The 15,956-nt window shown below is 46.8% G+C and overlaps 2 protein-coding genes across 2 annotated transcripts in view; both read left to right on the top strand.

Moving 5' to 3' along the window:
• LOC311118045 (NACHT, LRR and PYD domains-containing protein 3-like) overlaps window positions 1-4,622 on the top strand; it is a gene marked incomplete at its 3' end in the record, with an annotated part of 15,169 nt that extends 10,547 nt beyond the window's left edge. The window contains exons 7-9 of the mRNA XM_084192921.1: window positions 430-476; window positions 1,021-1,391; window positions 4,599-4,622. Of these exons, the coding sequence (XP_084049047.1) occupies window positions 430-476; window positions 1,021-1,391; window positions 4,599-4,622 (442 nt within the window). The remainder of the gene's footprint in view (window positions 1-429; window positions 477-1,020; window positions 1,392-4,598) is intronic.
• The window catches only part of LOC311118044 (uncharacterized protein), a gene marked incomplete at its 3' end in the record, with an annotated part of 32,788 nt that extends 17,355 nt beyond the window's left edge, over window positions 1-15,433 (top strand). The window contains exons 4-5 of the mRNA XM_084192920.1: window positions 14,400-14,519; window positions 15,310-15,433. Coding sequence (XP_084049046.1) covers window positions 14,400-14,519; window positions 15,310-15,433 — 244 coding nt within the window. The remainder of the gene's footprint in view (window positions 1-14,399; window positions 14,520-15,309) is intronic.
• Window positions 15,434-15,956: the final 523 nt, after the last annotated feature.

Here is a 15,956-nt window from a genome sequence, read left to right as displayed (position 1 = left end):
CACTGCACACACACTGGACACACACACACTGGACATACACACACAAACACACACACACACACACACATACTGGACACACACACACTGGACACACACACTGGACACACACACACTAGACACACACACACACACACACACACACACACACACACTGGACACACATACTAGACACACACACACACACACACAGACACACACACTGAACCCACACACACTCGCACACACACACTGGACACACACACAGACAATTATTCTTACCACCGCTTGGACAAAGTTATATGCTGACTGTGTGTGTGTGTGTGTGTGTGTGTGTGTGTGTGTGTGTGTGTGTGTGTGTGTGTGTGTGTGTGTGTGTGTGTGTGTGTGTGTGTGTGTGTGAGTTCAGGTGTATCCCTCAATAACTGTCTGTTCTTCTGCTTACCGCTACAGTGTGGAACATGGTGTAGAGAACACAATGAAACCTGGACTTAGAAAATGTGAGTGTTGACTGCTGTGAAGAATATGACTAAGAATAAGTCTTAATTCAAGTGAAGTCAAAGTCAAAGACCACCATCATTACTTACTTGGTCATATTAAATATCAGCTGTAGTTCTACAGAAGCACAAATCAGGGACACCAAAGTTTACAAAGAGTTGCTTTGACAATGTGTGTGTCTGTGTGTGTGTGTGGCGTGTTTGTGTTACTTTAGAAATGTGTGTGTGTGTTCATGCATGCATGAAGGTGTGTGTGTGTGTGTTCAGTGTGTGTGTGTGTTCAGGATGATGATGATTTGTAATATTGTGTGTGTGTGTGTGTGTGTTCAGGATGTGTGTGTGTGTGTGTGTGTGTAATTAATGGAAATAAGTGTGTTTTATATTACCATACAGTATAACATATGATCATTCAACAAGTCTCAAGTTACCTTAACTTCTCCTTTTGATACCTAGAAACATCTACATTAAATGAATTAGTGAAAAGTGAGTTAACATTCTAATGTGAATGATGATGATTTCTAATATTGTGTCTGGTTTCATCCATCAGATGTCTGTGATCTCACACTGGACCTAAACACAGTAAACAGATTCCTCTCTCTGTCTGAGGAGAACAGGAAGGTGACATGTAGGAGAGAGGAGCAGCCGTATCCTGATCACCCAGAGAGATTTGAGGGCTGGTACCAGGTGCTGTGTAGAGAGGGTCTGACTGGGCGCTGTTACTGGGAGGTAGAGTGGAGTGGGGGAGGGGCTGGTATAGGAGTGACATATAAAGGAATCAGCAGGAGAGGAAGGGGTTATGACTGTGGGATTGGATACAATGACAAGTCCTGGAGTCTGCTCTGCTCTGACAACAGTTACTCAGCCAGGCACAATAGTAACCCCACTACCATAGACGTCCCCTCCTCCAGCTCCCACAGAGTAGGCGTGTATCTGGACTGGCCAGCCGGCACTCTGTCCTTCTACAGAGTCTCCTCTGACACACTGACCCACCTGAACACATTCCACTCCACATTCACTGAGCTCCTCTATCCAGGGTTTTGGGTTGATGTTGACTCCTCAGTGTCCCTGTAAATAATAACCATGGTAACACTGACACACACACACACACCCACTGGACACACACACACACTAGACACACACACTGGACACAAACACACACACTGGACACACACACACACTGGACACACACACACACACTGGACACACACACACACTGACACACTGGACATACACACACAATGGACACACACAAACACTGGACACACACACACACTGGACACACACACACACACACACACAGGACACACACTGACACACACTGGACACACAAACACACTTGATACACACACACTGTACACACACACACACACACACACACATACAGGATAGACACACTGATCACACACACACACACACACACACTGGACACACACTGGACAAACACACCCACACACTGGACACACTCACACAATGGACACACACACACTCTGGACACACACACACACACATTGGACACACACACACACACTGAACACACACACACTGGACACACACACACTGGACACACACACACACACACACACAGAGGACACACACACACACACACACACACTGGACAAACACACACACACAGGACACACACACATACACACTGGAAACACAAACACAGGACACACACACACACACTGAACACACACACACTGGACACACACACACCTGACACACACACACAGGACACACACACTGGACACACACACACACTGGACACACACACTCACACACACTGGACACACACACACACACACCTGACACACGCACACACTGGACACACACACTGGACACACACACACACACACACACACAATGGACACACACACTCACACACACTGGACACACACACACACACACATTGGACACACACACACACACAAACTGACACGCACACACACACAGGACACACTCACACTGGACCCACACAGATACACACTGGACACACACACACGACACACACACAGAGGACACACACACACACACACACACACTGGACAAACACACACACACAGGACACACACACATACACACTGGAAACACACACAAATGACACACACACACTGGACACACACACACACACCTGACACACACACACACAGGACACACACACTGGACACACACACACACACACACACACACAATGGACACACACACTCACACACACTGGACACACACACACACACACATTGGACACACACACACACACAAACTGACACGCACACACACACAGGACACACTCACACTGGACCCACACAGATACACACTGGACACACACACACACGACACACACACATACACACTGGACACACACACGACACACACACATACACACTGGACACACACACACCTGACACACACACACACACATACACACACACTGGACACACACACACACTGGACACACATACACCTGGACACACACACACACACAGGACACACACACACACTGGACACACACACACACACACACACACACACACACACACACACACACACACACACACACACACACACACACACACACACACTGGACACACACACACACACACACACACTGGACACACACACACCCTGGACACACACACTGGACACACACACTCACACACACTGGACACACACACATACACACTTACACACACACACTCACACACACTTACACACACACACTCACACACACTGGACACACACACTGGACACACACACTCACACACACTGGACACACACAAACACACACACACACTGGACGCACACACTGGACACACACACATATGCTGGACACACACACACTGGACACACACACACACACTGGACCCACACACATACACATTGGACACACACACCTGACACATACACTGGACACACACACACACACACACACACACACACACACACACACACACACACACACACTGGACACACACAAACACACTGGACACACACACACACTGGAGACACACACACTGGACACATTTCCATGTGTTGTATTTTGATGAAAGGAAATCCCATATAGCCTACTGGACAGGACTTTGCTATGGCATCTTCTGTTTGGGTGTCTCAGGTCAGGTCTGAGCCATGATCAGAATGTGTCTCTGTGTCTATTTCCAGCCCTGCCATTTCTACCTGTCCTGATCTAGTGTTTCACCCCTGACCTCCTCACACCGTCTCACTGTCCATGTCTGCTTTTAGCTTCCACCTCTACTTCACTGTGTTATAATGGACCTTATGCTTGTTATGTCACCTCTGTAACCAGTTATCAAACATACTGACCTTTCTGACCCTATCCCATGGCCCTACTTTCTACAACTGAACATTTAAATTCCTCTATGAGTTTTGTTTTGTGTCCATTTACTTATCTATGTATTTGTTGTATATTGGGGTTGTGCTGCAGAGCATCATGGGGGTTTGTATGTGTTGAGATGATCACGTTCCAGATAAATGGTTGAACTGATTCCTGTCTCCTGTCTCATCATTATTGAATTGTTATACAGACGTGGTTATGAAACCCACGAGACATAACAAAAGATTGGTGATGAGTAAGTCTGAATCTACAGGAACTATTCTGTCTGGAAGAAGTGGGTTTTTACAACTGTTTAAAACTGTTATTTTCTGTGGTCCAGTCTAGGCTAATGTTAGCACAGTGTATTGATAGCAGAGGCAAGTGCATAGTCCAGCTAGCTAAGAAAGAGAGTTAACATCGTCATGGACTGCAGAAAAGGACTGGAGACGGACGTCGGAGTGGGAAAACAACTTGATTAAAAGGGAGGAATATACATTGATTGAAGGAAAGGACATTTATTCAACTGTGAAGAATAACCTTTTAATTAAAACTGCTAAATGAGCGAACTTAGGAGGAAACGTCAGTGAGTGAAGTGAATGAAGATCATGTGACTAAGGAAAATATTGCTGTGGTTGAGGACAATATTGAAGTGAGTGACAATCAGGAGCTTATTGAGAAATGAACAATTATTGGAATTGTTGGAAATATTGGACAGTTTGATCAAAGTATTGAGTCGTGGAGTTAAGCTAAGAAAGAGTTGTCAGGTTGTCAGACAACATTGTGCCTCCATGTTTTAGTGTAATGGGGCCAAAGACATGTAATTTACTAGGTAGCCTGCTACAGCCAGACAGAACAGGTAATAAGACGTATGGGGATATTGTGGAGATACTTAAAGGACATTTTTCACCAGAACCACTAGTTAATGCTGAAAGGTTCAGGTTCCACAGGAGACATCAGGAAGAGGGAGAATCAGTAACAATGTTTGCTGCTGCATTAAAGAAACTACAAGAACACTGTGAGTTTAATGCTGTTCTAAATGACATCATTAGAGACAGACTAGTATGTGGGCTACGGAGTGAAGCTACACAAAAGAGACTGTTGACTGAAAGTCATCTGACCTCGGCAAAGGACATTGAAATCAGTGTGTCCATGGAACTAGCTGCTAAAGAGGCTCACCAGTTGAGTTCATCAGGAACTTAGTGGGTTCATCTAACAATCCTAATCACCAGTTGATACCTGAGCCAGAGCAGCGAACAGTTTTGACTGGGCTGAGCGGGAACTGTGCTTCAGCAGAGGTAGGGGAGCCAGCAGGTCAGAGGTGGATGAACGCAATGCCCTCGTTTGGGTGTAGGGACTGATCAGAGCCTGAAGGTACGGAGGTGCCGTTCCCCTCACAGCTCCGTAGGCAAGCACCATGGTCTTGTAGCAGATGCGAGCTTCAACTGGAAGCCAGTGTAGTGTGCGGAGGAGCGGGGTGACGTGAGAGAACTTGGGAAGGTTGAACACCAGACGGGCTGCGGCATTCTGGATGAGTTGTAGGGGTTTAATGGCACAGGCAGGGAGCCCAGCCAACAGCGAGTTGCAGTAATCCAGACGGGAGATGACAAGTGCCTGGATTAGGACCTGTGCCGCTTCCTGTGTAAGGCAGGGTCGTACTCTCCGAATGTTGTAGAGCATGAACCTACAGGATCAGGTCACCGCCTTGATGTTAGCGGAGAACGACAGGGTGTTGTCCAGGGTCACGCCAAGGCTCTTCGCACTCTGGGAGGAGGACACAACGGAGTTGTCAACCGTGATGGCGAGATCATGGAACGGGCAGTCCTTCCCTGGGAGGAAGAGCAGCTCCGTCTTGCCAAGGTTCAGCTTGAGGTGGTGATCCGTCATCCATACTGATATGTCTGCCAGACATGCAGAGATGCGATTCGCCACCTGGTTATCAGAAGGGGGAAAGGAGAAGATTAGTTGCGTGTCGTCTGCGTAGCAATGATAGGAGAGGCCATGTGAGGATATGACAGAGCCAAGTGACTTGGTGTATAGCGAGAATAGGAGAGGGCATAGAACTGAGCCCTGGGGGACACCAGTGGTGAGAGCACGTGGTGCGGAGACAGCTTCTCGCCACACCACTTGGTAGGAGCGACCGGTCAGGTAGGACGCAATCCAAGAGTGAGCCGCGCCGGAGATGCCCAGCTCGGAGAGGGTGGAGAGGAGGATCTGATGGTTCACAGTATCAAAGGCAGCAGACAGGTCTAGAAGGACAAGAGCAGAGGAGAGAGAGTTAGCTTTAGCAGTGCGGAGAGCCTCCGTGACACAGAGAAGAGCAGTCTCAGTTGAATGACCAGTCTTGAAACCTGACTGGTTTGGATCAAGAAGGTCATTCTGAGAGAGATAGCAAGAGAGTTGGCTAAAGACGGCACGCACAATAGTTTTGGAGAGAAAAGAAAGAAGGGATACTGGTCTGTAGTTGTTGACATCAGAGGGATCGAGTGTTGGTTTTTTGAGAAAGGGTGCAACTCTCGCTCTCTTGAAGACGGAAGGGACATAGCCAGCGGTCAAGGATGAGTTGATCAGCGAGGTGAGGTAAGGGAGAAGGTCACCGGAGATGGTCTGGAGAAGAGAGGAGGCGATAGGGTCAAGCGGGCAGGTTGTTGGGCGGCCGGCCGTCACAAGTCGCAAGATTTTATCTGGAGAGAGAGGGGAGAAAGAAGTCAAAGCATAGGGTAGGGCAGTGTGAGCAGGACCAGCAGTGTCATTTGACTTAACAAACGAGGATCGGATGTCGTCAACCTTCTTTTCAAAATGGTTGACGAAGTCATCCACAGAGAGGGAGGAGGGGGGGAGGAGGATTCAGCAGGGAGGAGAAGGTGGCAAAGAGCTTCCTAGGGTTAGAGGCAGATGCTTGGAATTTAGAGTGGTAGAAAGTGGCCTTAGCAGCAGAAACAGATGAAGAAAATGTAGAGAGGAGGGAGTGAAAAGATGCCAGGTCCGCAGGGAGTCTAGTTTTCCTCCATTTCCGCTCGGCTGCCCGGAGCCCTGTTCTGTGAGCTCGCAATGAGTCATCAAGCCACGGAGCTGGAGGGGAGGACCGAAGCGGCCGGGATGATAGGGGACATAGAGAGTCAAAGGATGCAGAAAGGGAGGAGAGGAGGATTGAGGAGGCAGAATCAGGAGATTGGAGGGAGAAGGATTGAGCAGAGGGAAGAGATGATAGGATGGAAGAGGAGAGAGTAGCGGGAGAGAGAGAGCGACGGTTGCAACGGCGCATTACCATCTGAGTAGGGGCAGAGTGAGTAGTGTTGGAGGAGAGCGAGAGAGAAAAGGATACAAAGTAGTGGTCGGAGACATGGAGGGGAGTTGCAGTGAGATTAGTAGAAGAACAGCATCTAGTAAAGATGAGGTCAAGCGTATTGCCTGCCTTGTGAGTAGGGGGGGATGGTGAGAGGGTGAGGTCAAAAGAGGAGAGGAGTGGAAAGAAGGAGGCAGAGAGAAATGAGTCAAAGTTAGACGTAGGGAGGTTGAAGTCCCCCAGAACTGTGAGGGGTGAGCCATCCTCAGGAAAGGAACTTATCAAGGCGTCAAGCTCATTGATGAACTCTCCAAGGGAACCTGGAGGGCGATAGATGACAAGGATATTAAGCTTAAATGGGCTAGTGACTGTGACAGCATGGAATTCAAATGAGGAGATAGACAGATGGGTCAGGGGGAAAATAGAGAATGTCCATTTGGGAGAGATGAGGATTCCTGTGCCACCACGAGATGCTCTCGGGGTATGCGAGAACATATGGTCAGCTGAGGAGAGAGCAGTAGGAGTAGCAGTGTTTTCAGTGGTATTCCATGTTTCCGTCAGCGCCAAGAAGTCGAGGGACTGGAGGGTAGCATAGGCTGAGATGAACTCTGCCTTGTTGGCAGCAGAACGGCAGTTCCAGAGGCTGCCTGAGACCTGGAACTCCACGTGGGTGGTGCGTGCAGGGACCACCAGGTTAGAGAGGCAGCAGCCACGCGGTGTGAGGCGTTTGTATAGCCTGTGCGGAGAGGAGAGAACAGGGATAGACAGAGGCATAGTTGACAGGCTGCAGAAAATGGCTACAATAATGCAAAGGAGATCGGAATGAAATGAACTAAACATCTGGGAAAGGAGAGAGCGGGGCCTCCCTCACCACAACACCCAAATATAACTCTCCCAACTTCCACCACAGAAACTATAATTGTTGTAAACTACAGCGGTTCAATGTTTCTAGGAATAGACTAACTTCGTTTATTCAGCTAGCTAACTAGGTACAGTATTCTTCCGTGAAAATCGTCCAGGGCACCTAGTCATAAGACGCCACAGCCAGCCAGCATGCCGGACTCCAACATCACGGTTTAGCACCAATACTCGGCCACAACAAATCACCAGTGTGTCAACACGCCAAGCAGATCGTTCGTGTCCGTGTCTAACGTTGTGTGTTAGTCCCGACAGCTTGAGCGAGTCCGTCGTCAACTTATTCAGCCAGTTAGTTAGCTAGAATAGTTAGCATACTAGCTAGCCATTGCTTTCAGACAAAGAAGAAACCCCTCCTTTCACGGCACGAACACACAGAGAGAGCAAAACTAACGTTAACTAGTCACCCATGTCCCGAATTCCTTGGACGACTCTAGCTACCAATATGTAAAATTAAAACACAAATGTAGGTTATGACTTACCCCTAGCAGCTACTGTTAGCTAGCCAAGTGCAAAGCTAGCCACTGATTTGACTCAGCCAGTTCGCGTCTGTTCGCCAGGACATTCCAGCTATTGTTTACTAGTTGCTATCCAGGTAGCAACAAGCTAGCTAAATTTCAAGCACAGTAGCCACTTACTACCTAACGTTAACGGTTCAGACAATGAGGTTAGAAAACAGCTGAATGGTAGGCAAATATTGTATGTAATTATTGTAGGCAGCCAGCTGGCGTAATTACAGGCACTCAGGCGTGAAACAACTATACCGTTGCTAATAGTTTCCAGTAGCTACCCGCTAGGTAGTGGATTAGCCACCTAGCTTCGTGCTACACCGGGCTCAGCCGAATACAATACTAACCTACAATAATTACATACAACAACCCACGATAACTACCTACAATACCTAACTACAATCTAAATACATAGTTTAAGCCTTACTCGACAAAGCCCAAACTATGTATAAAGCCAAGCTTACCCGACGACCTCACCCGACGACACCCAATCAGTGACAAAATGGAGGTTTAATTGTAGAGTCCATGCCCCGACGAGTTGAGGCTGTTCTGAGGGAAAAAGAGAGGGGAGGTGAAACTCAATATTAGGAAGGTGTTCTTAATGTTTTGTATACTCAGTGTATGTTTTTTGCTTTATGTAATGGCATATATTTTATTGCTTCATGTAATGTATTTTATCTATTGAAATATAGTTTTGATATATTTTAAAATGTAGTTTCATGGGGATTTATTATGTTTTCCTGAATCTCCAACCAAATTCGGAGATCAGCCTCTCCAGTACCCAGTCATCTGTCCATGAAGAGTGACTTCTCTATGGATCATCCTATCCATTTTAGTAATGGACCAGTGACCTTTGACCCTAGGTAAAAATGTATCATATTATTATTGAAGATGAGAATCTTCAAGATCTGAAACAAGATGTATTTTGTGTATCTGACTATATACTGTAAAGCATCTGCTTATAATTATTTGTTTATGTCATATATTTTAATACACTGAGTGTAGAAAACATTATGAACACCTGCTTTTTCCATGACATAGATTGATAAGGTGAATCCAGGTGAAAGATATGATCTCTTATTTATGTAAGTTGTTAAATCAACTTCAATCAGTGTAGATGAAGGGGAGGAGACAGGTTAATGAATGATTTTTAAGCCTTGAGACAATTGAGACATGGATTGTGTAAATGTGCCATTCAGATGGTGAATAGGCAAGACAAAATATTGAAGTGTCTTTGAACGGGGTATGGTAGTAGGTACCAGGCACACAGGTGTTTGTCAAGAACTGCAACGCTGCTGGGTTGTTCACGCTCAAAAGTTTCCTGTGTGTATCAAGAGTGGTCCACTACCCAAAGGACATCCAGCCATTTTGAAACAAATGTGGGACGCATTGGAGTCAACATGGGCCAGCATCCCTGTGGGACGCTTTCAACACCTTGTACATTTACATTTACATTTACGTCATTTAGCAGACGCTCTTATCCAGAGCGACTTACAAATTGGTGCATTCACCTTATAGCCAGTGGGATAACCACTTTACAATATGTTTTTTTTTCTCTTTCTTTCTTTGGGGTGGGGTAAGGGGGGGTAGAAGGATTACTTTATCCTATCCCAGGTGTTCCTTAAAGAGGTGGGGTTTCAAATGTCTCCGGAAGGTGGTGAGTGACTCCGCTGTCCTGGCGTCGTGAGGGAGCTTGTTCCAGCATTGGGGTGCCAGAGCAGCGAACAGTTTTGACTGGGCTGAGCGGGAACTGTGCTTCAGCAGAGGTAGGGGAGCCAGCAGGCCAGAGGTGGATGAACGCAATGCCCTCGTTTGGGTGTAGGGACTGATCAGAGCCTGAAGGTACGGAGGTGCCGTTCCCCTCACAGCTCCGTAGGCAAGCACCATGGTCTTGTAGCAGATGCGAGCTTCAATTGGAAGCCAGTGTAGTGTGCGGAGGAGCGGGGTGACGTGAGAGAACTTGGGAAGGTTGAACACCAGACGGGCTGCGGCATTCTGGATGAGTTGTAGGGGTTTAATGGCACAGGCAGGGAGCCCAGCCAACAGCGACTTGCAGTAATCCAGACGGGAGATGACAAGTGCCTGGATTAGGACCTGTGCCGCTTCCTGTGTAAGGCAGGGTCGTACTCTCTGAATGTTGTAGAGCAATAACCTACAGGATCGGGTCACCGCCTTGATGTTAGCGGAGAACGACAGGGTATTGTCCAGGGTCACGCCAAGGCTCTTCACACTCTGGGAGGAGGACACAACGGAGTTGTCAACCGTGATGGCGAGATCATGGAACGGGTAGTCCTTCCCCGGGAGGAAGAGCAGCTCCAACTTGCCAAGGTTCAGCTTGAGGTGGTGATCCGTCATCCATACTGATATGTCTGCCAGACATGCAGAGATGCAATTCGCCACCTGGTTATCAGAAGTGGGAAAGGAGGAGTTTAGTTGTGTGTCGTCTGCGTAGCAATGATAGGAGAGGCCATGTGAGGATATGACAGAGCCAAGTGACTTGGTGTATAGCGAGAATAGGAGAGGGCCTAGAACTGAGCCCTGGGGGACACCAGTGGTGAGAGCACGTGGGGCGGAGACAGCTTCTCGCCACGCCACTTGGTAGGAGCGACCGGTCAGGTAGGACGCAATCCAAGAGTGAGCCGCGCCGGAGATGCCCAGCTCGGAGAGGGTGGAGAGGAGGATCTGATGGTTCACAGTATCAAAGGCAGCAGACAGGTCTAGAAGGACAAGAGCAGAGGAGAGAGAGTTAGCTTTAGCAGTGCGGAGAGCCTCCGTGACACAGAGAAGAGCAGTCTCAGTTGAATGACCAGTCTTGAAACCTGACTGGTTTGGATCAAGAAGGTCATTCTGAGAGAGATAGCAAGAGAGTTGGCTAAAGACGGCACGCTCAATAGTTTTGGAGAGAAAAGAAAGAAGGGATACTGGTCTGTAGTTGTTGACATCAGAGGGATCGAGTGTTGGTTTTTTGAGAAGGGGTGCAACTCTCGCTCTCTTGAAGACGGAAGGGACATAGTCAGCGGTCAAGGATGAGTTGATCAGCGAGGTGAGGTAAGGGAGAAGGTCACCAGAGATGGTCTGGAGAAGAGAGGAGGGGTTGGGGTCAAGCGGGCAGGTTGTTGGGCAGCCTGCAGTCACTAGTCGCAAGATTTTATCTGGAGAGAGAGGGGAGAAAGAAGTCAAAGCATAGGGTAGGGCAGTGTGAGCAGGACCAGCAGTGTCATTTGACTTAACAAACGAGGATCGGATGTCGTCAACCTTCTTTTCAAAATGGTTGACGAAGTCATCCACAGAGAGGGAGGAGGGGGGGGGGGGATTCAGCAGGGAGGAGAAGGTGGCAAAGAGCTTCCTAGGGTTAGAGGCAGATGCTTGGAATTTAGAGTGGTAGAAAGTGGTCTTGGCAGCAGAAACAGATGAAGAAAATGTAGGGAGGAGGGAGTGAAAAGATGCCAGGTCCGCAGGGAGTCTAGTTTTCCTCCATTTCCGCTCGGCTGCCCGGAGCCCTGTTCTGTGAGCTCGCAATGAGTCATCAAGCCACGGAGCTGGAGGGGAGGACCGAGCCGGCCGGGAGGATAGGGGACATAGAGAGTCAAAGGTGGCAGAAAGGGAGGAGAGGAGGATTGAGGAGGCAGAATCAGGAGATTGGAGGGAGAAGGTTTGAGCAGAGGGAAGAGATGATAGGATGGAAGAGGAGAGAGTAGCGGGAGAGAGAGAGCGAAGGTTGCAATGGTGCATTACCATCTGAGTAGGGGCAGAGTGAGTAGTGTTGGAGGAGAGCGAGAGAGAAAAGGATACAAAGTAGTGGTCGGAGACATGGAGGGGAGTTGCAGTGAGATTAGTAGAAGAACAGCATCTAGTAAAGATGAGGTCAAGCGTATTGCCTGCCTTGTGAGTAGGGGGGGATGGTGAGAGGGTGAGGTCAAAAGAGGAGAGGAGTGGAAAGAAGGAGGCAGAGAGAAATGAGTCAAAGTTAGACGTAGGGAGGTTGAAGTCCCCCAGAACTGTGAGGGGTGAGCCGTCCTCAGGAAAGGAACTTATCAAGGCGTCAAGCTCATTGATGAACTCTCCAAGGGAACCTGGAGGGCGATAGATGACAAGGATATTAAGCTTAAATGGGCTAGTGACTGTGACAGCATGGAATTCAAATGAGGAGATAGACAGATGGGTCAGGGGAAAAATAGAGAATGTCCATTTGGAAGAGATGAGGATTCCTGTGCCACCACCCCGCTGACTAGATGCTCTCGGGGTATGCGAGAAGACATGGTCAGATGAGGAGAGAGCAGTAGGAGTAGCAGTGTTTTCAGTGGTAATCCATGTTTCCGTCAGCGCCAAGAAGTCGAGGGACTGGAGGGTAGCATAGGCTGAGATGAACTCTGCCTTGTTGGCAGCAGAACGGCAGTTCCAGAGGCTGCCTGAGACCTGGAACTCCACATGGGTGGTGCGTGCAGGGACCACCAGGTTAGAGAGGCAGCAGCCACGCGGTGTGAGGCGTTTGTATAGCCTGTGCGGAGAGGAGAGAACAGGGATAGGCAGAGGCATAGTTGACAGGCTGCAGAAAATGGCTACAATAATGCAAAGGAGATCGGAATGAAATGAACTAAACATCTGGGAAAGGAGAGAGCGGGGCCTCCCTCACCACAACACCCAAATATAACTCTCCCAACTTCCACCTCAGAAACTATAATTGTTGTAAACTACAGCGGATCAATGTTTCTAGGAATAGACTAACTTAGTTTATTCATTTAGCTAACTAGGTACAGTATTCTTCCGTGAAAATCGTCCAGGGCACCTAGTCATAAGACGCCACAGCCAGCTAGCATGCCGGACTCCAACAACACGGTTTAGCACCAATACTCGGCCACAACAAACCACCAGTGTGTCAACACGCCAAGCAGATCATTCGTGTCCGTGTCTAACGTTGTGTGTTAGTCCCGACAGCTTGAGCGAGTCCGTCGTCAACTTATTCAGCCAGTTAGTTAGCTAGAATAGTTAGCATACTAGCTAGCCATTGCTTTCAGAGAGAGAGCAAAACTAACGTTAACTAGTCACCCATGTCCCGAATTCCTTGAACGACTCTAGCTACCAATATGTAAAATTAAAACACAAATGTAGGTTATGACTTACCCCTAGCAGCTACTGTTAGCTAGCCAAGTGCAAAGCTAGCCACTGAATTGACTCAGCCAGTTCGCGTCTGTTCGCCAGGACGTTCCAGCTATTGTTTACTAGTTGCTATCCAGGTAGCAACAAGCTAGCTAAATTTCAAGCACAGTAGCCACTTGCTACCTAACGTTAACGGTTCAGACGATGAGGTTAGAAAACAGCTGAATGGTAGGCAAATATTGTATGTAATTATTGTAGGCAGCCAGCTGGCATAATTACAGGTACTCAGGCGTGAAACAACTATACCGATGCTAATAGTTTCCAGTAGCTACCCGCTAGGTAGTGGATTAGCCAGCTAGCTTCGTGCTACACCGGGCTCAGCCGAATACAATACTAACCTACAATAATTACATACAACAACCCACGATAACTACCTACAATACCTAACTACAATCTAAATACATAGTTTAAGCCTTACTCGACAAAGCCCAAACTATGTATAAAGCCAAGCTTACCCGACGACCTCACCCGACGACACCCAATCAGTGACAAAGTGGAGGTTTAATTGTAGAGTCCATGCCCCGACGAGTTGAGGCTGTTCTGAGGGAAAAAGAGAGGGGAGGTGAAACTCAATATTAGGAAGGTGTTCTTAATGTTTTGTATAATCAGTGTAAGTTTTTTGCTTTATGTAATGGCATATATTTTATTGCTTCATGTAATGTATTTTTTCTCTTGAAATATAGTTTTGATATATTTTAAAATGTAGTTTCATGGGGATTTATTATGTTTTCCAGAATCTCCAACCAAACTCTGAGATCAGTCTCTCCAGTACCCAGTCATCTGTCCATGAAGAGTGACTTCTCTATGGATCATCCTATACATTTTAGTGATGGACCAGTGACCTTTGACCCTAGGTAAAAATGTATCATATTACTATTGAAGATGAGAATCTTCAAGATCTGAAACAAGATGTATTTTGTGTATCTGAGCATATACTATAAAGCATCTGCTTATAATTAGTTGTTTATGTCATATTTTAATACACTGAGTGTACAAAACATTATGAACACCTGCTTTTTCCATGACATAGATTGATAAGGTGAATCCAGGTGAAAGATATGATCTCTTATTTATGTAACTTGTTAAATCAACTTCAATCAGTGTAGATGAAGGAGAGCAGACAGGTTAAAGAAGGATTTTTAAGCCTTGAGACATGGATTGTGTAAATGTGCCATTCAGATGGTGAATAGGCAAGACAAAATATTTAAGTGTCTTTGAACGGGGTATGGTAGTAGGTACCAAGCACACAGGTTTTTGTCAAGAACTGCAACGCTGCTGGGTTGTTCACGCTCAAAAGTTTCCTGTGTGTATCAAGAGTGGTCCACTACCCAAAGGACATCCAGCCATTTTGACACAACTGTGGGACGCATTGGAGTCAACATGGGCCAGCATCACTGTGGGACGCTTTCGACACCTTGTAGAGTCCATGCCCCGACGAGTTGAGGCTGTTCTGAGGGCAAAAGAGAGGGGAGGTGCAACTCAATATTAGGAAGGTGTTCTTAATGTTTTGTATACTCAGTGTATGTTTTTTGCTTTATGTAATGGCATATATTTTATTGCTTCATGTAATGTATTTTATCTATTGAAATATAGTTTTGAAATATTTTAAAATGTAGTTTCATGGGGATTTATTATGTTTTCCAGAATCTCCAACCAAATTCGGAGATCAGTCTCTCCAGTACCCAGTCATCTGTCCATGAAGAGTGACATCTCTATGGACCATCCTATACATTTTAATGATGGATCAGTGACCTTTCACCCTAGGTAAGTTACTGGTCAGAATTTATGATATTACTATTGAAGAGGAGAATCTTCTAGATCTGAAACCAGATGTATTTTGTGTATCTGAGTATACAGTGGGGAAAAAAGTATTTAGTCAGCCACCAATTGTGGAAGTTCTCCCACTTAAAAATATGAGAGAGACCTGTAATTTTCATCATAGGTGCACGTCAACTATGACAGACAAAATTAGATTTTTTTTCTCCAGAAAATCACATTGTAGGATTTTTTATGAATTTATTTGCAAATTATGGTGGAAAATAAGTATTTGGTCAATAACAAAAGTTTCTCAATACTTTGTTATATACCCTTTGTTGGCAATGACAAAGGTCAAACGTTTTCTGTAAGTCTTCACAAGGTTTTCACACACTGTTGCTGGTATTTTGGCCCATTCCTCCATGCAGATCTCCTCTAGAGCAGTGATGTTTTGGGGCTGTCGCTGGGCAACACAGACTTTCAACTCCCTCCAAAGATTTTCTATGGGGTTGAGATCTGGAGACTGGCTAGGCCAC

The sequence above is a fragment of the Coregonus lavaretus genome (assembly GCF_964263955.1).
Source record: "Coregonus lavaretus genome assembly, contig: HAP1_SCAFFOLD_3119, whole genome shotgun sequence".
NCBI lineage: Eukaryota > Metazoa > Chordata > Actinopteri > Salmoniformes > Salmonidae > Coregonus > Coregonus lavaretus.
The sequence above is the reverse complement of the archived record's forward strand: the minus strand, read 5'-3'. Positions and strand labels throughout refer to the sequence as shown.